The sequence below is a fragment of the Moschus berezovskii genome, chromosome 12 (assembly GCF_049115385.1).
Source record: "Moschus berezovskii isolate FMDL1 chromosome 12, NW_MosBer_1.0, whole genome shotgun sequence".
NCBI lineage: Eukaryota > Metazoa > Chordata > Mammalia > Artiodactyla > Moschidae > Moschus > Moschus berezovskii.
The window spans coordinates 43,170,035-43,196,889 of NC_142471.1; the positions used below are offsets into that span (position 1 = coordinate 43,170,035).

At 49.9% G+C, this 26,855-nt stretch overlaps 1 protein-coding gene across 1 annotated transcript; it reads right to left on the minus strand.

Moving 5' to 3' along the window:
• Positions 1 to 3,318: 3,318 nt before the first annotated feature.
• GDF10 (growth differentiation factor 10) lies at positions 3,319 to 16,199 on the minus strand. Its single transcript, XM_055425275.2, has 3 exons — positions 15,424 to 16,199; positions 6,302 to 7,227; positions 3,319 to 4,284 (listed from the first exon to the last, which is right to left on the minus strand). Exons 1-3 carry the CDS (start codon positions 15,740 to 15,742, stop codon positions 4,093 to 4,095), a joined length of 1,437 nt encoding a protein of 478 aa, XP_055281250.1. The 5' UTR covers positions 15,743 to 16,199; the 3' UTR covers positions 3,319 to 4,092.
• Positions 16,200 to 26,855: the final 10,656 nt, after the last annotated feature.

A 26,855-nucleotide genomic window follows, 5' to 3' on the forward strand; every position in this document is an offset into this window, starting at 1 on the left:
TGGAAAAACAGTGGAAACAGTGTCAGACTCTATTTTTTTGGGCTCCAAAATCACTGTGGATGCTGATTGCAGCCATGAAATTAAAAGACGCTTACTCCTTGGAAGGAAAGTTATGATCAACCTAGATAGTATATTAAAAAGCAGAGACATTACTTTGCCAACAAAGGTCCGTCTAGTCAAGGCTATGGTTTTTCCCATGGTCATGTATGGATGTGAGAGTTGGACTGTGAAGAAAGCTGATCGCCGAAGAATTGATGCTTTTGAACTGTGGTGCTGGAGAAGACTCTTGAGAGTCCCTTGGACTGCAAGGAGATCCAACCAGTCCATTCTAAAGGAGATCAATCCTGGGTGTTCATTGGAAGGACTGATGCTAAAGCTGAAACTGCAATACTTTGGCCACCTCATGCGACGAGTTGACTCACTGGAAAAGACTCTGATGCTGGGAAAGGTTGAGGACAGGAGGAGAAGGGGAGGACGGAGAATGAGATGGCTGGATGGCATCACTGACTCTGTGGACATGAGTTTGAGTGTACTCCGGGAGTTGGTGATGGACAGGGAGGCCTGGCGTGCTGTGATTCATGGGGTCGCGGAGAGTCAGACACGACTGAGCGACTGAACTGAACTGATGGAGGCGTTTGATGAGCTCCTATCAATTAATATTCCCTGGAGTCAGGAGTTCTCTGGTGTTCTCAGAATTCAGGCTTAAGCCTCTTGCCTCTGGTTTTTGGTCTTATTCTTGGAGTAGTCTCTAGACTTCTCTATCTGTCATTTCCAAGGTGATTCCCTCTGTTTTAGCTTCTGTTTGCTGGTCTCTTCAGTGTCTCATTTCAGCCCTGACACTAGGGGGCGGGTGGACACTTTTTAAGGCTCAGTTGTTCAGTCCTGTTCTGGGAAGGGAGGAACGCTGCAGACGAATATCTCTGGCGTCTGTGGGGAGTGCTCGTAGCGTCTCGGCCACACTAGGTTTGCCCCCGCTTACGGTGCGTGTGCTGTCCCAGTCTACACTGCACAGGCTCTAGGTTGCTTTGCTGGGAACTGTCCGAGGCCAGCGCTGGGTTGTATGCACTTCCCAGGTTTGAGTGGCTCAAGTTCAGTTTCTCAGGTACTCCACAAAGGTGCAGACTTGTTTGGGCCTGCGTTTTGTGCCTTCCCCGGTCCAAGCAGCTCAGGTGACCAGGTGTTTGGCGAGCACGGTCACTTGGACTTATCACCTCCCCAGTCCCTGCCATTCGGTTTTCTGGGTGTACAACCAGCGCACCTTCTCAGGTGGATATCAACCGGCCCAAGCCCAAGAAGTCTTGATTAGCAACAAGCCTGCCTGCAGTTTGTATCGGATGCCTTTCTGGGGCCACGGTTGCCCCCTCCGGCTCTGGCTGCCCTCCCTGCCTGTCTTGGTGGGGGATGGGGGATGGGCCGACCACAGCCGGCTCGCTCTGCTCAGTCCTTTATTCTGTGAGCGGGGCTGGCAGAGTCTTAGGTTAGAGCTTTCCGCCTTTTCGTGGGGAAGCTATCCCAGTCGGCTTTGCTATCCCCAGGTAGTTCTGTCAGATTACTCTCGTGTCATTCAAGCCCAGTCCTCTCTCTAAGCGGTTCAGCCGGCTCCTCCCTGCTCAGCCCCCACTTGCTAATGGCATCTGCAGGCGTCTGCGCTGCTTCTCTGCTGGGAGTTACCGTTTGGTGGGTAATCTGTGGGTTTTAATTATTTCTTTCTTTTTCCTCTGGGTTATGTGGCCCTCTGAGGTTCCAAGGCTCCCCACAGACTGGCCAGTGAGAGTGTTTCCTGGTGTTTGGAAACTTCTCTCTTTTTAAAGCCTCCCTTCCCGGGACAGAGCTCCATCCTTACCTCTTTTGTCTCTCTTTTTATCTTTTATGTTTTTTCCTACCTCCTTTTGAAGACGATGGGCTGCTTTCCTGGGTGCCTGATGTCCTCTGCCAGCATTCAGAAGTTGTTTTGTGGACTTTACTCTGCGTTCAAATGTTCTTTTGATGAATTTGTGGGGGAGAGAGTGGTCTCGCCATCCTATTCCTCTGCCATCTTGTTCCTCCCCCGCCGTTATTTTATCTTTTATGGCAAAATGGCCTCATGGCCAACTAGTTGTGTGGAAAAATGCTTTTGAAGAAACTGCTTGCGACAGATATTTATGGGGAAAATACTTGGGCCCCAACCCAGGTACCCTCAGCCCCACTTACTTACCTGGTCTGTATTCTCTTCAGTGTAGGTCAATTTGTCTCCAGTGGCTGCAGTTGCAGCCTTCTTCAAAGGCTCCCCGGGCTTCCTAAGCCACCGTGGCTGATTCTGCAGGGGGCCAGAGAACTGGGAGTTTCCACCTCTCCACCGGCGGTAGGCTGGGGTGGGGGTCTGAACGTCCAGCCTCCTGGCCTCAAAGCTGGACTAACATGGAGGTATAAATTAAATGCAAGAGCTCCCCACAGGATCCAGGCAATGTTCAGATGCTTGGCTGTTTGCCCTCCTGTCCCGCTGTACCCACTCCTCACCTGTTTCACATGGGAGTACATCCTTTGCCCAGGAACCCTGACCTCAGGAGCCTGGGCTAATTTCTCCTTCTAAGTTCCCTCTTGGAGAACTGCTCATAGTTTTTCAGTCTTCTCCAAGTAAGACTGGGGACCATGCCATCCTTTTAGTTTCTGGCCAAGGGACTGTTATACACCTGCCCCCAATTGGACCCAGTTTCATTCCATGGACTACAGTCCATGGGGTCTCAAACAGCTGGACATTACTGAGCGACTTCCACTTTTTCTTTCACTTCAGAAATGCTAGTCAGTCAGCTTCAGGCGCTACAACTGTAAGGCAATGTCAACTCAGGGACAAGTGAGTCACTTGGGGAAGGCTATTTTGGGCAGAGGTGCTGACAAGGGGGCAGGGAGGAGCAGACATTTGAGTCCCTCAGGAGCAGTCCCTGAATCTCCGGAAAGATCCCTGACTCCTGTTGAGTCTCTTGCTTGAACTACTCCAAGAAGACCTCTGACCAGGCTACCATAGATGTTCCTTTAAATATCTCAACCACCTCCCCATCAACTGATATCCCCACTGAAGCCAAGGATGTAAGACCCCTAAACGTGCCTGGGTTGTGTTCTACCAAGCCCGAGGTGGGGACCTGAGGTGCAGTATAAGTGAGTAGGACCCTGGAAGGCATGAGAGGGGCCAGTGTCTGGAGCTTAGGCTAAAGATGAGAGAGTGTGGAGATGACTCACAGGGGCCTCAGCTCCTAAAGAAGGCTGTGACCCCAGATGTCATACTTGCACATGGGGATCCATCCGTATTTTGGAACGGGTGACATTCAGGTTTTCAAGATACCATTGTCCCTTTAATTTATTAGCTTTCCATAAAAACACATACCATACACAATCTACAGTATAGAAAGTATAATTTACAAAAATATAAAATCTTGGTTATGTTTTAGTATTCCAGCATATTGTTGTATGGGTTATTTCAATAAGCATGTTTAAACAATGCACACGCAACCAGCATGACTACCTCTGTGGGGGAATGGCGTCAACTCCCTCCTTTTTGTTTTAAAATAAAATATATATTAAGAAAAAGAAACCAAAATTGGTTATATGTGCATACTGTATGTATAAAAGCATCTGCAGTGGATTTTAAGAGAAAACTTCCATTTATGTCATATTCCATATCCATTTTCCAGCATCACTCTGTGGCCCAAAGTGTTTTAAACTGATTATTTAAACAGAGGTTCTTTCCATATGAAGGGAGTGAGCACCTTCAAGTTTGTAGTCTTCTTTCCAGGTTATGAGATGATGGTCACAAAACCCAACATATGGATATGTCTGGTTTTCAGGCCTTCAGAGCAGAGGGGATGGGCTGTGAGCAACCATCAGGACAGGTTTAATTCCCAGATCCCTTTAAAGGATTCGAACTGGCATTGAGGAGGCTGAATCACCAGCAATGAAAGACCCCAGAACGATGCCCTGGGGTGACAGATGGCTGTCTGCGGGCTCTGCCCTAGTTTTGCAGCTGCACCCTGAGTCAAGCGCTCACTCCAGAAGATTCCCAGACTACTACCCTGCTGTGTGTGGGCAGGGCAGGCTCCTTCCACTCCAGAGCAGCTGGTCTTACCGGCAGGCACAGGTCTCCACAGACATGTTGGGGTACACCTTCAGAACCACGTTCCGGTTCTCATCCAGGAAAAGAACCCCTAGAGAGCTCATCTTGTCGGGGACGCAGCACGGCTCTGGGATGCCTGGGACGATGCCCACGGCCCTGACGATGCTCTGGATGGTGGCATGGTTGGAGGGGCGGACCACCTACAAGGGGAAGGGAGCACGGTCAGCTCCGAGCCCTGCCCACCCTGAAGTCCTCACCCACCCACCATGCTGCCCCATGTCTTTGACTGAGGACACAGGGTGATAAGGTGAAGAAGAAAAAGTGGGAAAGAAAACAACATGAAATCCCAGGGCTGGGCATACATTTCCTCTGAAGTCACTTATAGGCTGAGTCCTAGAGACCTTTGCAAAAGGCGTCCTCCCACCCCCTTCCCCCCAAACCTTGGGCTCCGAGAGGGAAGGTGCATCTGAGACGGCACTGGCCACTTGAGGGCAGCTGCACGTCACACATCCCCAGGGAGCACCTGGAACTGGCCAGGCGCTCCAGAGGGAAGGCCAGGGAAGAGATTGGAGAATGCACCTCGGGCCACAGCTACCCAGACTTCACAGTCCAGGGAGCACTGCCACACTTGCCACATGATTGTGTTCTCCACACAGGAGGGGAAGGCCTGCAACACACGTGCATCACTGTGATGGGGCTGAAACTCGGTTCCTGGGCAGGTCTGCCTGTGAGGTGTCAGGTACTGTCTCACTGGCGTCACCCCATCTTGCCCGTGGGTATGACTCTAATTTTATTGGTGAAACTGAGGCTTAAAATGACTAAATAACTTGACCGAGAGCCCTCAGTTAGAAAGGAGTCTGGCCTGGAAACCACACTCGCTGGGCCCACTCCAGCTCTCTCCCCCTCCCTCTCCAGGCAGCCTCTCATATCCAGGAGTGTCTGGGTCCCAGCTGCAAACACGGAGAATGCCATTTTTCAAGCACCTCCCCTAAGAGGAACAGCACCATGTTACGGGTGCTTCAGCTCACTGTCGGCCAGAGTTTTATAGGTCCTGTGCCTCTGGTGGGGAGGTGGGAGGTGGGAAGCGAAGCCGGGACACCGGCATTTGGGGAGTTCAGACTGATGTCAGGGAAGGTGGGAAGACAGTGAGGCAGACTGATAAGGTAAGTGCTGGGTCAGCCAGCGGGGTCGGGGTGGGGCGGGGGGCTGCCGCATACTCCCTCTGCCTCTGCTGGGGCTGCGTCCTTCCAGCAGACGCCTGTCTCTCTGTCGGGCACTTCCCTTCCTCCCTCCTGCACATGCACAGCTTTGAGGAGAAGCCTCTTAATTCCCAAACAGGTTAATACGGACGTCTGGGTCTGGGATTTCCCCAGCTGACTGATTTATTTACGTTCACAGTGAATTTACGCACTGACTTCCTCTCTTGGAGGGGAAGGCATGACCTGGAACTCAGCAGAGGAGCTAAGGAGGAGGAAAGCGTGTGCTCTGTGCCGAGGTTGACATCCGCTGGCAGCCATCCCACGACAGTTCAGGCTGTGGGGAGATGGATGGACGGAGCCATGGCCCAGCCCAAAGGGAAGGTGAGACTCTGAAAACCTAAGTCAGTGCAATGGAGCAAACAGTCCCACGTGTGTCCTGCAGACTTGTGAACAATGAGAGCTAGTTGCCACATGAGCCTCTGCCCTGAGTAGGGGAGGGTAGGGTGGGAACAGGGAGAGTCACACTGGGAAGCCACTGAGGCCAGCTCCGCTGGTTATAGAACCATGCCCTGAAATCCAAACCAGATTTCTAGAAAAGCCTTGGCAAGGAAAGAGTTTAAGAGACTGGACCTCTGTGCGGAGGTTGTGGGGGGGCACGCGGGGGAACGGCCAGTGTCCAGGCAATCTCTGTGATTTTGCTGTGTGGAAACACACACCTAAAAGGATGACTCTCCTGCTCTGCAAAAGAAGAAAGGTTCTGATTTAAAATTCAAATCCTATGAAGGCAACGCTTTCAAAAGGACAACCAGACAGCATCCATCTGTGGGTTGTATCCACCCAACAGGCTGCCATTTGGGTATCTCTGTCTAGCTATTCCCTGGCTCGAATAGATGGGAGGTGTTATTATCCCTATTTACAGACAGAAAACAGAGCGACGAGGCAGAAGGACTCGCCTGCAAGTGCAGAGCTGAGGGTGACAATGAGCAGAACACAGCAGGGTGACCCTGACACACCCTACCTTGGGCATGGGGAACTCGCAGGCCCCCGAGCAGTAGTAGGCGTCAAAGGACTTGGGTGAGATGATCCATTCATTCCACCCTATGTCCGCGAAGTCCACCTTCAGATACCTCCGGGAACAAACCCGTGGCTCATCCCATTGCTTCTTCCGGGCTTTCTGCATCGTCTTCTCATCGAAGTCCAGCACCTGTGAGGAGGCCATGAACACATCCTGGCCCTTCTTCCTGCGGTCCTTGCGGCCTGGCCGTGGCTTCAGCGCACGGAAGGGGCTGGGCCACAGCTCGTGCTTGTGGTAGTGCTGGGGGTGGAGGGCATGTGCTGGCCTCTCATCCAGCCCGGGCAGCTCATTACTCTGCAGGGGCCCAGTGGCCTGCGTGGCCCGGCGCACTCGGGGGTCTGCTGAGCTGTTGGGGGCTGCACCAGGCTCTGGGTCCCCAGCCTGGAAGGGATCATATCTTTGCAGTGTCACTGCCACGCTGTTGGGCTCTGAGATGGCCAGGTCATTGGCATAGATGAGAATGTAGGGTGTGTGAGGGCCGAGCCTGGGTACTCCCGTGGCCTTCTCCCCAGAATCCAGCTGAGCAGAGAGGAGCAGCTCGCCATCCCGGCGGGCTGCCTTGACAATGAGGGAGATGTCCTTGGCCTGCCACAGGCCTCGCGGTGGGGGTGGCAGGGCCATGGCCCCACGGAGCAGCCCCTGAGTGGCCGTGTTCTGCGAGAGGCTACGGAAGAGCAAGTGCTGGCGTGCGGGTGGCCCAGGGGGCAGCAGGCGGCAGGATGCATTCTTGGCCCGCTGTTTGCAGGGTACCTCACGTGCAGGGGGCCACCGTGGCTCTGAGTAGAAGTGGAATGTGGCCGTCAGGATCATTTCTGAATCTTGCATGGAAGTCAGGTTGAAGAAATACACGGCCTTCTGGTTGACCACTTCTGTGAGGGAAGGACAGACCACAGCCTGTTAGGTTGTCTCCTGGATAAGCCCCATGTTCACAAGGTCTTCCTCCTCAAGTCACGGAGGAGGAGCGCCTGTTGATGGGAGCACTTCCAGGCCAGCCAGGCTTTCCTCATCCCCTGTAATTCTCACATTGAACTGATGAGGGCACCCTTTGCTATTTTCAGTGACCAGATGAGTACGAGGGATTAAGGTCAGAGAGGTTAGGGATTGTGCACATCCCATTAGAAAGAAAGGAAGAAAAAAAAAAAAAGCCGGCAGACAGGGTAAACGCTCAGGGTTGCTGCACGCTGAAGCTCCCATTCCCACCCCTGCACTCTGATGCCCCTCAATGAACAAGTGTTCCCCACCACCTTCATTCATGAGACAAGGTGGAATGTGGTATCTGGGATAGCTTGGGTTGAATCGAAGCCCTGCTGACGGTAGTGCCCGCCTCCCACCCCCCACCTCCACTGCCTCTTGTGTTTGCACAGCCCTCTATTTTATAGACATTAAATGAAGTCCTTTGTCCAAATGAGGTAAATTCAGTAGCATGCCTCACACTGTACCTGCATTCTGAGTGGCTTCTGAGAAAAACTGAACTTAAGAACACAGTTATTTGAGTGTCTGCTATTTATTCTGCCCAAGGCCTTTTAAACTTATTTTACAAAGAAAGAACACTATCAGGGTTGTATCAGGTCACTCAATAGAACCTCCAACATCAGGTTGCTCTCCAGAGGCTAGAACCATGATAAAGACCAGGATCTGGGGCTGACCTGCACAAGTTCACCAACAAGGCAGCCCCACCCTTCAAGCTGGGAAAGACCCTAGGAACCAGGCTTCCAGGCCCTAATGGGACAACACCTTGCTCATCTGCCTCAGAGGGACCTAGAATCTCTGTCTCACCTGAATGCTTGGAGGATTAAATAAATAACATATATAAGGTGCCAGGCACAAAGGAGGAATCCCCCAAATGTGCTTATATACCACTTTTACCTAAACGACCCAGGCTGGCAGAGCAAGTGCCTCCAACACCAGTGCAGGCCCCTTTCACTCAGTGGTCCAGCTAACACAGCTGAGAAAGAGCTTTTCTTTTATCCAAATCAACTCTGTCATTCTGCTAACACGTTCTTTGCTGGAGAACACTTCAGAGGTTTGAGGGTAGACATTTCTGACTCTTTCCAAAGACCTGGCTCTTCATAGCAGGTTGCAAGTATCTCTGGCCTAGAAATCTGCAGTTCATGATGAGAAGGAAAACAGCAGACTGGGGAGAACCAAGATGGAACTTCCTAGAGGAAAGCACCTTGGCTCCCCTTCCAGTGACAAAGCAGAGAGCAGGAGAGGGACTAAAGAAGTATACCTGTGACCACCAAGGTCAGGACAGCAACCTTGACTTGAGGTATGTGTGACCAGACAAAAGTGCTGGGAGGGCTGTCCCCTGGGTGGCAAGATGTGATGTAGAGGAGGAGAACGTGGCCTGCCCTGGAGGTTCTTTCTGCCTGGGGTACAGGAGGGGAATGGTACATGCGGCCCCTCCCTTAGGATGGAGAACCTAGGAGAGCATGCTCAGGAACTCAGAGAGGGAGGAATCTTAGCAGTCAGGCGGCCTGATCAATTACACTCAGGGCAGGCAGGAGTCCTTCCTCCATTTGGCTTGAATGCCTTTGGCCATAGGCAGCTTGGCCTTCACTAGGCAGTCTGCTACATGAAGACCCTCCCTGCTGGGAACCGTGTGGGTGGGTAACCCTCAAGCCTCCAGTGGCCTGAAGGATCTCAGACTGGCCCAGCTCTGACTGTGCCTGCATCCCTACATTGCAGGGAACTCCAGACTGTGACTGAGAGAAAGGCCACCTACCTGAAGTCTCCTAGCTTGGATTAGCCCTGGCTAGAAAGGAGAATCACCAAAAAGAAGTCTCTATTTCCTGTGAACCATGCTGGTGCCTGTGGCTCCCATCTCATGGTAGCTAGAAAAGATCCTTCCTTCCTCCTTGCTATGATTCCTGTCTCCATTCCTGCACCCTCCTCTGCCTCCCTCTCTTTTCCAGATAAATATTTGGGAGACTTCTACTTTGGGCTAAGTGCTGGGCCAATCAGGGTCCTGGTAAAGGTGGTCAGAGGTACTCAGAGGAGTTCCTTCCAGGGATGAGACAGATGGCAATGGTTGGGAGCTGCTGCAGTGCCTGTCACAGCTTCACAGGACACTGTCCACATGAGGCCCGTGGGCTGGGTGTTCTCAGCATCAGGTCACCATCCTGCTCAGAGCCCTCCATAGCACCCACTCAAAAAAAACTCAACCTTCTTCCAAGGCCCTATGATCTGGCCTGCCTACCTCCCCAACTCCATCTGCCCTCTGCACCCCCATCTCTGCCTCAGTCACCCTGGCCTCCTCTCCTTCCACACACGAAGCTGCCATCTCAGGGTTTTGAGCTATTCCTTCTGCCATTTTCATTTCTCCCACAGGAATCACAGTGCCTCTCTCCTAAGGGCTCCGCTCAAGCAGCATCTCTAACAAAGGGTACCACTGGTTTCCCTGGCTGGAGGAGCAGCCCCATCACTCTGTCTGTCCTGGGCTTCATTTGTCTTCATATCACTTTGGGATATGCTGATATATATTTCATTGTAACTTTTTCTCTTTACCCCTAGAACACAATGTTCAAGAGGGCAGGGCTTTGCAGCTGACTATACTGCTGCGTCTCTAGATCCTAATGCAAAGCCTAAGTGATTGTCACTGCTCAGAAATGCATGCTGAATGGTAGGGTAGGAAGGGGTCTCTGCTAGATCAATCTGCTTCACTGAACAAAGAGGGTTGCTGGCCTGCTGCCCTGGAGCTCAGCAAACATCCTGAAAGAAGTCCAGAAAGTCTCTTTCTTTGGAAAAACACAGTCAATTATGCAAATTTAGCTGGAGGAACTGCATGGCAGGACATTTGTCCAGTTACTTCCCTTTGAGCCTTAGTTTTCTCATCTTTAAAATGGGAATAATATTGTTTACCAGTCAGGAAACTGAAAGTTCCAAGCATATATGCAGGCTTGATTCCTTGTGTTCATAATCAGGGCAGCAGAGATGGCAAATGGACAAAAACATGGAGCTTCAGAGAGGGTACATGACTATATAACTTGCCTAAAGTCCCCCAGTTGGTAAGGGGCAGAGTCAGAGTATGCTTCCAGGCCTGTCTGACCCCAAGCCCACGTGCTTCCCTATTCTTCCCAACCAGGTACCTTGGATAGAATCTGGATCTGCCTAACAACTAATTAACAAAGGTCATGTGCTGTGAAATCTTAAAATATTTTGCAAACACAAGTCATTACTCGGATGATTTTGTATTCTGACTCTCCAGGAAAGAAAGGACCTGATTTAGACAAGTTGATCTCTCTATGGATATTTGGAAGTCTTAGAACCTTAATCAGATCCACTCTACTGGGCACTCAATCTCCTCCTGACTTGCTAGGGATGGGACTGGAAGGGAAAGAGGTAGGGAAAGGGCTCTAGCCCAGTGGTTGCTCCAGGCTCCCTGCTGGCCAAGAGGACCCTCAGACTGCTCTGCTCAATAGAAACAGAATCCACTTGGAGATCTGTCCCTTCACCGATTGCCCCTGAAACAGCCTTCAGGGAGACCAGCATGAGAACATCAAGCTGAAATGCAAGCACCAACATAATAAGCTAGAAGAAGGTAACCGTGGGCCAGTCAGTGGTGGTGCAGAGAAGCAAAGAGAACTAATGACTAATGTGTACTGAGCGTCTATTTTTAGGCAGATTCTAGAGCCAGGGTGTAAACCCTGCTTCATCACTGACTAGCTGTGGGGCCTTAGGCAAGTCACACAACCTCTCTGTGCCTTAGTCAACTAGGCAGAATATGTGTGCTTGCTTCCTGCACACTCTCAACAAGGTGTCTGGCACGCAGCACGTGCTTGGAATGAACACAAGGTCATTTGGTTTCACAAGCTTCTGCTACACTTAGGACCCCACATCCCTGACCACTGTCCTTGTGCCCAACAGGAGGCATTGCCACGTGTCCACTCTCTCCACCTGGAGCCTGAGAATTTTCACAGCCTCCTTTCCTTCCTGCATCCAACAAGTCCCAGCTGTTGCATCTTGTTTCTCCACAACCACCCTGAACTCTGAATCTTTCCACCACCGTCTTTGCCTACAACCTGACCTCGACTGCCAGTGTGACCCCAGCACGCTGTCACCCTCACACCCACACTCACCCTTCACAAGGAAATCATCTATCACAGAGTCAACATCCTTCACAACCTCTACACATCACTAAGAAAAAGATAAGAACCCCAAGTGGATGAAGTGATTTCCACAAGAAAATTTGCAAATGGCCAAAAAGCATTAAAAAACAATTTGGGATGACCAGTAATGAAAAAGCACCCCAGTAACTTCAAATAAGAATGAAAATATGGCAAGTTTTACATGCATGTTGAAAATATAATCCCATCAGGGTAAAAACTATATGTAATATTCCACAAAATATTAACTCTGGTTATATCTGGGTTGTGATTGGGGATAATTTCTTTTCCTTGCTATGATTTTCCATGATTTTTGCATAGTATGCATTACTCTCATACTCTCTCCCCTCTCCTCTTCTCCACCCCCCACCCCCCCCCCCACACACACTCTACACTGCCCTACTGCCTATAGGCAAATTCATCACACTCAAAGCTCTTGATGGCCCTGATGGACCACTGGTCCACTTCCATTTCCTAACTCTCTCCTCCTGTTATTTCCTCATTGAAACCAAACTCCTCAGAGGTCTCGGTGCATGGGGGTATGCTTCACTTCCATACCTGGCTAACACCCTCTGCTCTTCAGAATCTCTCTGGCGCTTCCCCTGCTCTGTGGAGGCTTCACCAGCCCCTCCCCATCAGCCCTTCCCCTGCTGGCTGAGTGCTGTCCCTTGGGGCTCCTGAAGCCCATCCCCAAACCTTTCTTTTCTTTTTTAATATAAATGTATTTATTTTAATTGGAGGCTAATTACAATATTGTATTAGATTTGCATACATCTTACTCCATTGTTCTACTGGTCCCGCTGCTCACATTCTTCTGTTTACTTCTTCCTTCTCGACCAGCTTTTGAGCTTTTCTGGAAAGGGCCAATTGTCTTTGTTTCTTTGTGTCCTTTGAGCTTACAGCATCTGCCACTGAATGAGGGGCTCAGGAAGCACTTCGGCAACTGAATGTGACTTTTCACATTATTGAGAGATGGGTATGTGTCATTACTCGCATTTTAGAGATGATGCCAACCTCAGAGAGGTTAAGTAACTTGCCCAATATCCTATGGGTAGGTGGAAAGGCCTAGACTTAAATGCAGATTGTTTGGGGCTGGAGGTGTCTAACCTTTAACCTTTATGCTCAGGTTCAGAAGCTCTTTCCATTGATGTGGTCTTGTAGGGAACAAGACATACTTCAGGGAGCGATGGAAGGGAGGGAAGGAGCGAGGTGGCTGGAGTAATAATAGTAGAGCTAATACATTACTGAACTTACACGTGCCAGGCAGTGTTAAGCACTGGACTTATCGCAATTCATCTGAAAAACCCTATAAGGAAGACAGCATGATTAGCTCCATTTTAGAAGTGACAAAACTGAGTCATGGACAAGTTCAGTCCCTGGCCCAGGTCACAGATTCAGGATTTGGTCCAGCTCCCAGCCTGCACTTGGAATCTGAGCTGTGCTGCCTGTTGGCAGGCAGAGGACATGGTTCCACTGCAACATGGGCTGCGGGGCCCACCCCGTTGAGAGAGCAGAGGCCACCGTCCTGGAGCAGGCTGGTGCTGACATGACCCAGAGCTGAAACCCTTACATTTGTGCCTCATTCGTAGAATAAAGAGTTCTGCCCAGGCTTACACCTCCTCACAGCAGGGTCACTGGGCATGAAGCAGGCACCTCTGAGGGCTGCCCAAGGAGGTGGGTACGAACCAACTTAAGGCAATCAAGGGAGGGGATGAGAAACCAAGCTTCCTGAATCAGACACAAAATTCAGTTCATCCCACTGACTCTTCACCTTGCCTCTATATGCAAAGAAATCAGTGCCCAGAGAGGTATAGTAACGTGTGCTGCAGCACACAGCCAGTAGCTGGTGGAGCTGGTACTTCTACCCATGGCTGCCAAATGGTTCCAAACAAAAGTCCAAGACTGGTCCAGAATAATTCTGATCTGCCTAACAGAGTAATTGTCTGTTCCACCCTCTGTCTCCCAAATCCTGGGCTCAGTTTTGATGGAAGTTTGGAGAGGGGCTAGGAGTGAAAACAGCCTGATCCTGACAAATGGACAGTGCTAATCATTGCCACTGTGAACAGTTCTGCCTGCCCTGGCTTGAGTTTCTTTATCTGTAAGATCAGAGGGCTGGATCTGAAGTACTGCCACCACGTTCTTTTCAGGGCTAACTGTTGCTTCACTGTTACTTGTACCCTCAGTCTATGAAAACAGAAAAACAGATTGTGCATCTTCATGCCTGGGCCTGTAGGAGCCAGGTGGGCTCAGTGGTCATATTCACCCTTTATTGCAGCAGTAACCTTGCCAGGCTTGCTTTCCTCAGCTGCAAGGCTTTGGGGACTGAATTAATGGATGCAAGGTCAAGTCTACACTTCTGTGAACACAAATGTTTTGTATATGGGGAAATACAATGTACCAACATCTAACCCAGACAGTTCTGGGCTCAGGGCTTACACATATCAACTCCACAGGGAAGATACTGCCATGACCTGCCAATTTTGTAGATGAATACACTCAAGTCCACAGAGCTTCATTTCAGCCATTTGCCCAAGGTCACAGTCATGCTAGATGAATCTTTTTTTTTTTTCATGCTAGATGAATCTTGAGTGGCTTCATAATAAGACTCCAGAAATGTGCCCCAAGATGCAACTAAAGGCACCAGGGAGGATGGAGTTGATCTGGTTGGCTTGGAACCCAGGAACACTGACCTAGTGAGTCTGTCCAGTAGGGGATGGGAGTGGGGTGGGGGAGGGGCCTCTCTGTGGCAAGATTTCCCAGTATACATCTATGGGAGACCAAGCTTCTGGAATTTGGCTCTGTGGTCATGGGTGTTTTACCCCAAGTCACACAGCCAGGGATCAACAGGGAGGTGGTAGATCTGACCCCAGGCTGTCTGGCTCCCAATGTTGGGCTTGTTCCCCTCTACCTCAAAAGGGGGCCTTAAAGATCAATGATCTTTCTCCTGATGAATGGCCTCCTCCTTCACAAGGGCTGCAGAGAACCCCTACCCACATTTTCTGCAATGGCATTCTAAGACCATGAGTAATCTCCATGACAACAAGGGTCTTCCCTCAGCCCCTGCCACCAGACTGCACCTCTCCCCTCTGCTCACTCAGGGCCTGCAGAGGTAGCCCAGGCTGGGCGGGCAGTCGGTGGAGGCTGGATTCTGAAGGGCTCTTGGAAGCAGGGCAGGTAGGGGTCTGCAAATGATCTCTGTCCAGCTTCATCCAGGGTGTTGGGAGAGAAGAAAGGGTCTGCCCAGGAGGGGCAAGGGCAGGAGAGAAAAGGGGAACTCCCACTGCCCAAGCTTCTAGACCTTTTCTCAAACCACCATGGCTGAACACTTCATGCTAGTGCTCAGCTGACTTCAGTCCCATGTACCCAAAGCTGGGCACTCAAAGCCATTCTCAGTCCACCCTGCTTCCCCAACCCCACACCCACTAAATGCCCCAACTATATGTGCCGGGGCCCAGTGCCTGCACTTCCTTCAGGGCTGCATTATACCCACCTGGTGGGCTCTCCTCAGTGCCTGCCTCATCTGTCAAGAGCCCACATAACTAAACCCTGCTACATGGATCCCCCCAACCCCCACCCTCACCCTCTACCCCCACACACAGACCCTGAGCTCTGCCAGCCCAGTGTCACCTTCATCCTGTGCTTTAAGCCTTGTGGGTGGGGTGGTCTGCATCCAGCAAGTTTTCCACCTTCGCAGGCTTAGTGGCATCCCAGGGGCAGGAAATCTGTCACTCTATGTCACGTTGGCGTTCCCACTGGAGGCTCAGAGCCTGGCATAGAGTGCTGGGGGCCCGGAGGGGCGAGGAGGGGGAAGGTGGAATAGTTAATGAAAGAATGAATGAACTAGTCAATGAATAGAAGGAAGAGGAAAAGCAAAGGTGCAGGGATGTGAGAGGATGGACTAGTGAGGAGGACCGGAGGATGACGAGAAGGGGAGTGTGTGGGGGGGTCCCCTCTACTTACCCAGCCGGGCACGGAAACTGCGGACCGTGTTGCCCCCTCCTGGCCTCGCGCCCCTTCGGCTGTATTTCTCATAAAGCCGGAGCATGTGGACAGCGACCATGTCCTGGGCGCCTGGGCTCTGTGCAGCGGCCACGTCTCCTGGAGACCGCTGGGGGTTCTTGTCCCCTGCAAGGCCCTCGGCGGCCGCGGGCGGGGCAGGCCGAGCAGCGGCCGTGTGGCTGCCGTCCGCGTCCCGGAGCAGCAGCAGCAGCAGTAGCGACAGGAGCGGCAGCTGTTGGGACCCGGGTCCCAGGCTGGTCCGAGCGGGGCTACGAGCCATGATGGGTGGCGGAGGCGAAGGGGCCAGAGCCGCCGGGGAGGAGGAGAAAGGAGATCGAGGACGCACAGGAGGCTGAGAACAGACCCTGCAGCAGGAGGGCACGCTGACTGCACACGCAGGCGGGGGCTCGGGATGCCGAGATCCGCGCGGGGCGCGGGGCAAAACGGGGCGCGCAGCCGGGCGCACGGTAAGGCCAGCGGTCACAGCAATCCGGAGCCACGCAGAGCCGAGCCAAGCCCAAGCCGGCGCGCTGCCTTGGCGGACTGGAGGCAAAACTTTGCAGCCCCAGGCGCGCTCGGCTCGGCGGGTTCGAGGGGCGGGGCGGGGCGGGGCGGCTGGCGGAGCCCTAGAGGGAGACCCGGCTGAGCGCCCCGGTTCACTCCGGGCCGCCGCCGACACTGCAATCCCTGGCCCGACAGCGGTGTGCGTACGCCCGAGTGTGGCGGCGCGCGCGCGCAGGGGTGTGCGCCCGAGTGTGCGCCTGAAATGTAGGGGGCGTGGGCGTAGGCAGGCGCGCTCGTCGCTCCCCTGCGGAGAGCCGGAGACCCGGGGACCCAGCCCGGCTCCTGTGTGTCGGCGCCTTGGCCTGGCCTGGACTGCGCGAGGGCTGGGAGGCATTTAGAGGGGGGCCCTCCTGCCGGGTTGCCCCTGCAATGGCATGTGATGATTGTGGTTGCAAGATGACAGTTCCCCTGCGAGGAACCGAGGCGGGGATGGGGAGGGGGAAGGGGGATGTGTGTGCGCCCAGTTGTCTCTGAGCCAGTGTGCGTCAAAAATGCAAAAGTGAGGGGAACACAAACCCTCCCTGGGCATCCTTTGAAAAGAAAAACCTTAACACTAAAGCTCAACCATCCTAGGGTAACTGAAACAAGATCCTGATTAAAATTCATAATTAGTCAATTAACTGACCCTTTTTTGGCAACAATAATTCCTGTTGAAGAAACACATCAAAGGTGCTTATTAATCTTTGGACATCAGGCTTTTCCTGAAAAAAGGACATGGTTATAAATTGTTTTACAAAACGTTTCCGGAGCTTCAGGACAGAAGAAGAAAAAAACTTGACTTTCCCAAGAAAGTTTCACAGTGAGAGTACAGTGAATCCTGGCCTACCACCTCTCAGTTTAGCCCTAGGGCAGTAGGTCCTGAACTTCATGTTGCCTTTAGCTGGATTTCTTGTCCATAGATAAAATTTTAGGGTATCTGTGAACTTGGATGGGAAAAGCTTACATCTGTATTTTCACTAACCTATACCTGAAACTTGTGTGTGTGTGTATGTTAGTCCCTCAGTCTTGTCTGACTCTTTGCAACCCCGTGGACAGTAGTCCACCAGGCTCCTCTGTTGGTGGAATTCTCCAGGCAAGAATACTGGAGTGGATTGCCATTCCCTCCTCCCTGGGACCTTCCTGATCCAGGGATCAAACCTGGGTCTCCTGCATTTCAGGCAGATTCTTCATCAACTGAGCCACCAGAGAAGCTTGAAACTTAGCATTCTGTAATATACAAAACCCAGGTAAGCACAATCACAGTGGTATTAACCCTACCTGTGACTTTGTCACCAATGGCCACCAACCACAGATATTTTCATATCACATTTTCTTATCATGTTTTCAGATTTATCAAAATTATCACTCTTACTCATCACTATTCTGAAATTAAAGTAATTAATTCTGCTGTTATTTACTTAATAAATTCATTAAAAGACATGTATGCTGCTGCTGCTGCTGCTAAGTCGCTTCAGTCGTGTCCGACTCTGTGCGACCCCATAGACGGCAGCCCACCAGGCTCCCCTGTCCCTGGGATTCTCCAGGCAAGAACACTGGAGTGGGTTGCCATTTCCTTCTCCAAAAGACATGTATACTATGTTGCAAAGTTGTTTTAAAAAACAATTTGATAGCTCTGTTTGAATGTGATTGGCTTCCTCTGTAACCCTGCCTAGTAAGAACAGTCTTTTGAGAAGGATCTATGGACTTCTTTGGATGGGGCTAGGAGTCACAGAAGGTTTAGAAACCCTTCTGAGAGAAGGAAAGGACCTCTTCAAACTCATAGTCTTCCAGCAAGGTAGGTCCAGGATGCTAACCATACTACATTTTAAAGGACTGTCTGAAAACTTGCAAACACATTGTTCCCATTCCTTGGTAACTCTGGGTTGCATGAGCCAAAATAGTTACTTTTCTTGGAGGGCTCACAATTCAATAATTGAAAAATTGCTGGAGAAAACTTCCGTTTGGTGTGTAAAGCACAACCCATTTGTAATTTTTCAAAATCTTGTAGTGTCAAATTAGAGGCCATCCCATTGAAAGCCTCAGAACCTTAAGCCTGTAGATTTTGGAAGAATGATAGAGAAGCATTTTATTTCTTTTGCTAATTCACACACTTCGTGTTCAACTTCCCATTAGTATAGCTCCCATTCGTCCAGTGAAACAGTTTTCGAAAGCGATTTGCTTGAAGGCGAGGTGACCAGTCAGTCTTGGGCTTGATGAATCTCTCCTCATAAATGATCCACACCAACTTTTACTACTCCATTCTCCCACCCCCATCCTCACTTCCCTCTTTCTTCGTGTGCCCCTTACTTCCCCTCCGCCCCCCTCTCCTCTTCTCCCCCAGAATGCCTCTGACCTGTACCGGCTGGGGGTAACCTCTGCTCATGGGTAGTTTTGTCTCTGCTGGGGCCATACACAATCGAGGCCTGTGAAAAGGAGGGTGAGTCCGCAGGAGGCCGGGACAAGCTGGGCTATTCGGGGTCTGTGTCCATTAAAGCCTCCTTGCTCTCCTTAACTCATTCCCGCTCCATTCAAGCCAGCCTGAGGGTCAGGCTTTAGACGGCACTAAAACCTGTAGGGTACAGATTCTCTGACATTGTTGGGAAAGAATTAAGGCATCAGCCGGGGACGGCTAATATTTCTTGCCTCATTTTATTGCCGAACAGCGGGACTGTAAAGTCTTGAACACTGGAGCACTATGGCCCCCTTTCATGTAGCCGAGATGATGGGATAAAAATGTGTTTGGTGAAGCAATTCAGATTACCACCGGGTCACATCCTCGCTGGCTCCCAGCATCGCCTGCAAACAGCATCGCTGAGACAAGAAACAATCACTGTGCAACTTCAGCTCAAGCACAACAGTGTTCCTAGCGTGGAAATGAGGCTAATTGTGGAGCTTGCCAATGAGAATGTTTGGTTTTTAATAGCTCAGGCTGCAGCTCAAAATAAGAGTTGAGATGGCGGACGGTAGATACAAGTCCCCAGAGCTGTGATTTCTTGCAGCTTGTTACTAAAATGGTCCCAGTCCTGGGAGCATCTGACGCTATTTTTATCAAGGGCTTTGAAGTCTTGAACTTACCATTGGGAAAAGAAAATGTTCTCTCTTGAGATTGTTTGGGGTCCCTGTGTCTCCTAGGCCTATCGCCACATATTTCGGGATAGCAGAGTTTTCTTAGGCTCAGAAAACCCTGAGGCTCCATAGTTATAAAGCTCTGCTGCTGCTGCTGCTGCTAAGTCACTTCAGTCATGTCTGACTTTGTGTGACCCCATAGACGGAAGCCCACCAGGCTCCCCCGTCCCTGGGATTCTCCAGGCAAGAACACTGGAGTGGGTTGCCATTTCCTTCTCCAATGTGTGAAAGTGAAAAGTGAAAGTGAAAAGTGAAAGTGAAGTCGCTCAGTCGTGTCCAACCCATAGCGACCCCACGGACTGCAGCCTACCAGGCTCCTCCATCCATGGGATTTTCTAGGCAAGAGTACTGGAGTGGCTTGCCATTGTGCCTTCTCTGGTTATAAAGCTCTACACTTGAATAAAGGAGAGATCAAACTCTGGACAGTTGGGGAAGCAGGCTTATTTGGTTTCATATGGAGCCTCACCCCAAGTAAACCCGAAGGAAATGTGCCTGAGAAGTTGTTTCATGATGTTGTCCAGTTACCTTGTGGGAGAGTGGGTTTGTAGCTCTAATTATCTCTGTCACCTAGGGACAGCCCCATCATCTCTTTGGAACCCCTGGGTGCCTCGTGTTTAAACGAGGAGGCCCCAACACACTGTGCCTGATTCTATAGCCTCACGTCAACTCACTCTTGGAAATGAGAGCATCTCCATGACCTTTTAGAGCCTGTTGAGATAAGGTTCATAGCCCTATTTTCAACCCCTTCTTGTATGGCCTTAAGCATGTTACTTGTCTTCTCTGGGTCTTCGTTTCTTCAACTCTAAAATGGGGACAAAAGTAGGCTATTAGGATTATCATCATTAAGTTTAACATGAGGTGGTACTCAATAGCCTTGATCCTTATTAACTACTCTTTTTGTTTACCATGTGTTTCAAAGAGGTTGTAGCCTGTTTAAAATGGCTCCAGATTCTGGGAGATCTGATGAAAAGTTCAGCCTGCTCATTCCTTGTTCTGCTGAGAAAATGTATTTCTTAGCGCACAGTGCCAAGAGCTGAGAAGATAAAAAGAAAGAATGTTTCCTTGTTTAAGAAGTCATCGACTTCAGCTAACGTGCCTTTATCATCAGTATCTGTGGGTCTCCATCCAAGGATAGGGTGAATGATTCATGCCTCTTCATCTAGATTTCCTAAGCTCTTGGCCCTTAGGACAAAAGAAATGCAAGCAAATCCCTCTTCCCATTTGGGGCATGAGCTGTGAAAAGGCGGCTGAAGGGTTTGCTGGGACGCTAGAGACAAGAATCCCAGGGCCTCCCCCAGGCCGCCAGGCCCGAGTGTAATAAATCTGTGAAATAACAAGCACAAAAGACTTTATAATCAATGACAGATTTTATTTTTGCTCTGGCAAAATCCATCCATGGAGTTAACATTTTATAGGGAAATAACTACCCACTTTGTGACTTCTCCTCAGCCCATATTCTCTTTCTGAAAGTGGGGAAAAACTCAGAGAATCAAAGTCAGCTCCTCGGAGAACCGTGGCAGGAGAAAGCATGACTTTCCCCGGGCGGGAACCCAACTCTCCCGTTACTTCCTAGGGTGGCTCAGGCCATTCATTTCTGTTTTGCTAAAATACCCGTGACATGTGAATAAACCAGGATTACAGAACATTGTCTCTGCCAGTAATCTGAGCCGGCATGGGCTCTGGTTTGATGAAATATGGTGCTCTCTGAGCAAACATGGGAATTGGTATTACTTCTCGTTAAAGCTGAACAGTGGGACTATTTAGAGCTGATGCATGAATGCTGCACTGTGGGGAGTGACAATTTGAAGGGAGCCGATTTGAGGGAAGGGGGGTGGTGTGTGTGAGTTGGCCAGAGCAAGCCAGTTAGAAGTCGGTGGGGAGGCAGCCATAGGGACACTTTAGAAATGTGTACCCCTTAGGGGCTGTACCATCTCTTTACAATCCCAAAATAATCTTTCTCAGAACCTTTGAGGGAGGGACCAAGCCTGATGTTCTTGTGCTGGCATTCAAGCTCTCATCCTCTGGCTCAGCCAGTTTCATCCGTCTTGGTAGAGCCTTTCTCTAGTCTCTCTCTTCCTGCCAGTGCTCGTGTGCCCCAGAATTTAGAAGTTTGCACATGCTTTTAGGACGCATCCCAGCCTCCCTTGCAATGCTTCCCTACACACAGGCTATGGTGCACCGCCTAGTACCCCTTCCAGGACTCAAGCACTCATCATCCCTGGCAGCTGGGACAGTAATCTGCTAATGGCTCACAGCTGAATCTCCCCCAGCATCCTCCGATCCCAAGCATTACCTCACCCAAAGCTGTCCCTCTCCCCGGGACAGTCTGAATGCTGTGTTGAATGCCCTGAAGGATCCCTTGCCCCCAAGGCAGTGTTGTCTACAAGGACCATCTGGCTCCAGGACTCCCTATGGACCAGAGAACTACAAGCCTATATATTCCATGGCCTACAAGCCTATATATTCCATGGAAGGGTTCAGAGGACTCTTCATTTACAGGTGACAAGGAATTTGGTGGTGAGTAGGGCATCAACATCATAAAGAGATCACTGATGGCCGTTCTCTGTGGACTGGGGCTTGGGATAGGAGACGTTACTACTGAACTGGGATCCTTAGTAGAAATGGGGTAAAAGGATCCCCAGATAATGGAACAATTGCCTGTTCAAGGTAAAACAGTTATCAAAAGAAGGTACAATTGGAGTGCAGCCAGGATGCCTGACTCACATGAAGCTATGGAGATTCTTAGTAGAACCCAGAATCCCTAGAGGAACCCAGAATCCCTAGATGGGCAGCCCAATGAGAGTACTGCTGAATTTGTACATCAAAATGAGATCAAGGGTAGATGAGTGAGACTGGCGGCAGCCACCCCAATAAAAATCACACTGTCTTGCCCAATTTCTGGTCCTGAGACAGTTTTTAGGCCCAGGACACATTGACTAGAGAGGCTGGGTCCCCAGGAGGATGGAGATTGCAAAAGCACAGCCAAAGTAAACAGTGGTGATTCCCCATCCTTCCCCAAAGGACCTCTGGCATTCAGTAAGAGAACAACTACACCTGGGAGAAGGGGAACATCCAGAACTTCAAGGACGAATGGACACAAGATCCAAGTTAACATTGGTATGGGGTACTCAGAGCATCACTAACTTTCTGTTAGAGGAGACGTTTATGGGACTAGGTCATAAATGGATCCAGGTCATAAAGCTCAGCTTTTGTGAAATACAGTGTGATTAAAAAAAAAATGTTCTTGTGTCTCACTGTTGTTACCCACTGAGTTTAGTTGGTCCCTGATCCATTCCCGTCCTTGTAAATGCACTCCAGGCTTTGGCATGTGTCTCCTAACTGGTATTTTTACACCCAGAGAGACTCAGAATATTGGCCTCCTGGGACTCACCTGGTTTCTTATTAATGTGTCCCCCTTCCCCGCAGCCCTTCTCCATTCCATCTCCTGCCATGAATAGGTCAGACTCTAGAGGGTGTTGACAGGCTCCTGTCTGGTCAGATCCCATTATGGTCAAAACTGTGCCCTGACCTCCTACTTTTGACTCTGATGGTTGAGCCCCTCAATCCCTACCTGTTAACCCAGCTCAGCCTGTCAGAGACTCAGGCATCTATCCCAGCTCAGACAAGCTACAGATTCAGTCTAGTGACGAGTCGCTTTGCACCTTAGAGACCATGGAGGAGACCTTGCCCTCTACCTCCTTCCCTGACTGCCCGAAGTCCCCATGCCCAGCTCACCTCTGGGATCAGCCCACCTGTCTCCAGTTTCCTTTTGGACCTGCCTGAATGGTCTGACTGACTGCTCTTCCCTTCTCTTCCATTCACCTCTGGCTTTAGCTTAGACTTCAGTGTGTACTATTTAAATCTCTGGTCTGCTGGAAAGCACCATCAACCTGTGGAAAGAGATCACAATGGGATCTGTGGATCAAGGTCTGGCCCAAGGCTTCATCCTTGAGCTGGTGTGAGACTTTGGCAAGCTCAACTTTCTCTTCTGTAAAATGCAGATAATAGTGAACGGTCCTCATGGGTCGCTTATGAAAAGTAAAACGATTGAGGTGAGTCCTATTCCTGATTCACTCCAAGGTTAAGGTGACAGTGGTGTCTGCTGACCCAGGACCTTCCTGGTTTTAGTGCTGAAAGCCCTGCATCCCAGGAAACTCTCAAACCTGGGCAAATGAATACTGCAGCAAATGCTGTAGGAAACGTCACTTCTGCTTTCCTCCTCTTCCAGTGGGGCCCTTTCACAGGGGATGATGTCCTCATACACCTTCATTTCCAGCTTCGAGACTTCCCTAAGCTGCTGCATGGAGAACAGCTCCTTGTCCGGCTGTGTTCAGACCCCAGGATGATACCTCACTCTGGGTGTCCTCTGTATGCTGGGCTCAGCCTTAGCTTTCCCTACTCTGTCCAATCCTAGGAGGACTCAGGCCCTGCTGCAAGCCTGTGACATGCCCTGCTGTCCATCACACCCAAGTCCCAGCTCCACCATGCTTGCCGATACTCACTTAGGCCTGCCCGACACAGGACAAATGTGCCAATGAAAGCTGCCAGCCCGCAGAGGGTCGTTTGCTCTCACCTCCCTTCCGCTGCGGCATTGTGCAACCCACCTGCCTTTCCAAGCTCTGTCTGTGCAACCTCCTCCTCCTCTGTATACCAGGTACTACCTCTTGGGGACTCCCGTTCATGATACCGTTTAGGCTCTTTCCCAAGGTTTAGCTATTTTCGGGAAAATGTAATGGTTTGGTGGACTTGCTGTGAGGAATACTGATTGAAACAGGATGAGGAAGGCTGGACTGAGAAGGCAGATGGACTGCTAGGCTGCAGATGTATGTCTTCTGTGGCCCTGGGAGCCCTGCGGAGGCTTGCCAGCAGAGAGGCTACATGGGGAGGGAAGATTGGGAGGCTGGGCCTGGGGGGCATGCCAAGAAGTCATGAGGGACTGCCCCCCTCCCCACCTGCTTCCTGAGGACTCGGACAGGAGTCCTTCTGTCCTCCTATTTCATGGTGCCTGCTGAGGGTCGCAGGTGCATTACGTGACACCAGGATGCAAGGTCCTTGGCCTGTGCACGTTTTCCTACTACCAAGGCTGAACTGATGAAGAAAATTAAAGCTAAGTCCCCTGAAAGCAAGCAAGAAAGAAAGTCGCTCACCCTGAAAACAAGCAAGAAAGAAAGTCGCTCAGTCGTGTCTGACTCTTTGAGACCCCATAGACTGTAGCCCACCAGGCCCCGCATGGGAGGGTTGCCATTTCCTTCTCCAGGGGATCTTCCTGACCCAGGGATCGAATCTGGGTCTCCTGCATTCCAGGCAGACGCTCTAACCTCTGAGCCACAGGGAAGCCCCCTCCCATGAAAGCAAGCTAGACTGTAATCCATTCTTCTAGAGCCAGTATGCAAGTGATACTCTTGTTTCAGATTTAGGTTAATCAGATTAACATTTTACCTGGGATAATTTTGCCCTGTATGAGACAGTTGGTAATCTATTGAGTTTTTCCCAATTTTTTTCTTTATGAGCATTTTTTTTTACCCAGTCCAGAATTCTAGTATGTATTAAATTTGCCTACTTTAGGTAAAACCGTCAGATGTGGTGCTTCTCAATATGTGTTCCTTTGTGTGACTTACTGTTTACGTTTGCCCATCTCTATGCATAGTGAATACTGTAGTGTTCAGCCCTGCTGGTGGGGGTGCTGTCTCTGACCAGGGACCCTGAGCCCATGGCCAGAGTGTTCGTCCCTTACACCCAAGTCAGCACAGTATCAGAGCATAAAGCAGAATCATTTTAGCTTTGCTTAAAAAGGATATTTGCTTTCTTATTATAAATATACTTCAACCTCATTAAAGAATATATGGAAAATATGAAAAGCAGAGATAAAAAGAATTCTCTATTTTTGTACCATCCAAACTCGGTGTCAACAGACTGATTATTCAGTTCTCTTCCATTCTTACTCTGTGAATGTCTTTTGTTTTCACATGGTTGACATCATTCTGGAATCACATGCTTGAATTTTTCATTTGTCACTAAACCGGAGCATAAATATTTCTTTATAATGCAAAAAATTTTTACAAAACCATATGTTAATTGACTGCATATTTCATTGAGTAGCTTTACCATGGTTCAATTAACCAATATTCTCTTACTGATTACTCTTTTTTCCTATGATAAACAATACCAAAAGATACATCTTTGTGCAATAAATCTTTTTCCACATTTAAAAATACTGAGTTTTGCAAATAATACCAAAAACAGATTTTCAGAAATGAAATAAGTTGATCAATGAGTATGAATCTTTACAGGACTTATGTGCATATCTTAAACTTCTGTTTGGTAAACTTATTACTAAACTTAATTTTTTTTAATGTATCAAGTTTTACATGTTTTATAAAATCAAGTTTGGTTCTTCTGTCATTTATACTTCTAAGTCTTGTTACAGCCTCTTCTACAGATTAAGTATGCAATTGTAGTTTTGTCTTATGTTGTTTATTTTCTTTCATTTTATTATTATATATTGTTACATTTGCCATTTGGTCTGGGTCCGATTTATTTGACCTCCCATGTGAGGTAAGGTAGTTGGGCTCTGATTGCTGGCTTCTAATTTCCCTGGGCATGAAACCCAGGAATAAACTCACCTCCCAAGCCACCTTCCGTCCTCTGAACCCATCAGCCAGTTTTTGTGCATCCTTCCTGGTGAAGCAGAGGGATTATAAGGAAATGTGAAATGCTGTCATATTCCAGGAGCCTACTGGCAGGGCTGTGGTGTGGAAGGGGCAACCCTCACAGCCCACATCCTCCCTTGGTGGTCTTCTTTGCATCCCCACACCCAAGCCTCATTCTGGAACACTGATAGGCCCCTGAACAGCCCCCCACTGCCATTATCCAGGGCAGTCAGTCAGCCAGCACGGGGTCTGGTCCCACATGCAAATTTCAGGAGACTGGAGCAGGTACCAGGACATTCCTCAAGAGCAGCTCAGGGAGGTGCTGGCCCTCATCCCAGTCTACTTACAAGGCTCTTTGGAGTCTTGTTTCTGGACTCTCACTGCATCTGTAGGATATGGAAATTTTTTTTCTTGTTCAGCATCCATTTAACAATGTTTCTTGAGGATGTATGATGAGCTGAGTGCTGGGACAGGTAGTTCTGGGAATGGAGAAAAAGCAGGTGGGTTCAAGGCTTCCAAGACCTGAGAGCAAGGTGGGGTGGGTCACAAGATGAGGTTACAGAGATAGGTGTGGAGTGAAAGCGATGGTAGAGATGTCACTGGGAGACCTAATTGATCCTGAGTGGAGAGGTCCAGGAAGGCTTCTGGGAGGAGGTGGTGACTGGGCCAAAATAGCATACAGAGAGAGAAAAGAGGGATGTTCCAGCCAAGGGAGTATACAGAGTCAGAGGGAGAGGAAGAGGCATGGTCTTCCCAAGAACTGCAAGTAGGGTGGAAGGCAACCCCTGGCCCTTGTAGACTCTGCACAGTCAGCCACCAGCACAACAGAAGTAAGTCTTTAGGAGAGAAGGCAGAAGCATGTGGTGTCCACTGAATAAGAGATGTGGCTTTTCAAGGCAGTTTAAGAAACTCAAAGACTGGTCATGGGCAGATGCCTGGGGCCTGGGTCTTCCCTTCAGGTGACACAGTTAACGAAGAAAGTCATGAAGCAGGATCAGGTCTAGGGTTGCCAACCACACCATCTCCTGGAGCCATCACCCTCCCTGGATCTGGGATTCTGGAAACAGTAGCTCT

Bases quoted from the DNA above. Each gene is read 5' to 3' on its own strand.
- GDF10 (XM_055425275.2), bottom strand. From the start codon at position 15,742: ATGGCTCGTAGCCCCGCTCGGACCAGCCTGGGACCCGGGTCCCAACAG. The intron at 7,228-15,423 runs GTAAGTAGAGGG...CTTCCCTCACAG, and splicing joins CAGTTTCCGTGCCCGGCTGG to AAGTGGTCAACCAGAAGGCC. The intron at 4,285-6,301 runs GTAGGGTGTGTC...TTCCCCTTGTAG, and splicing joins GCGAGTTCCCCATGCCCAAG to GTGGTCCGCCCCTCCAACCA.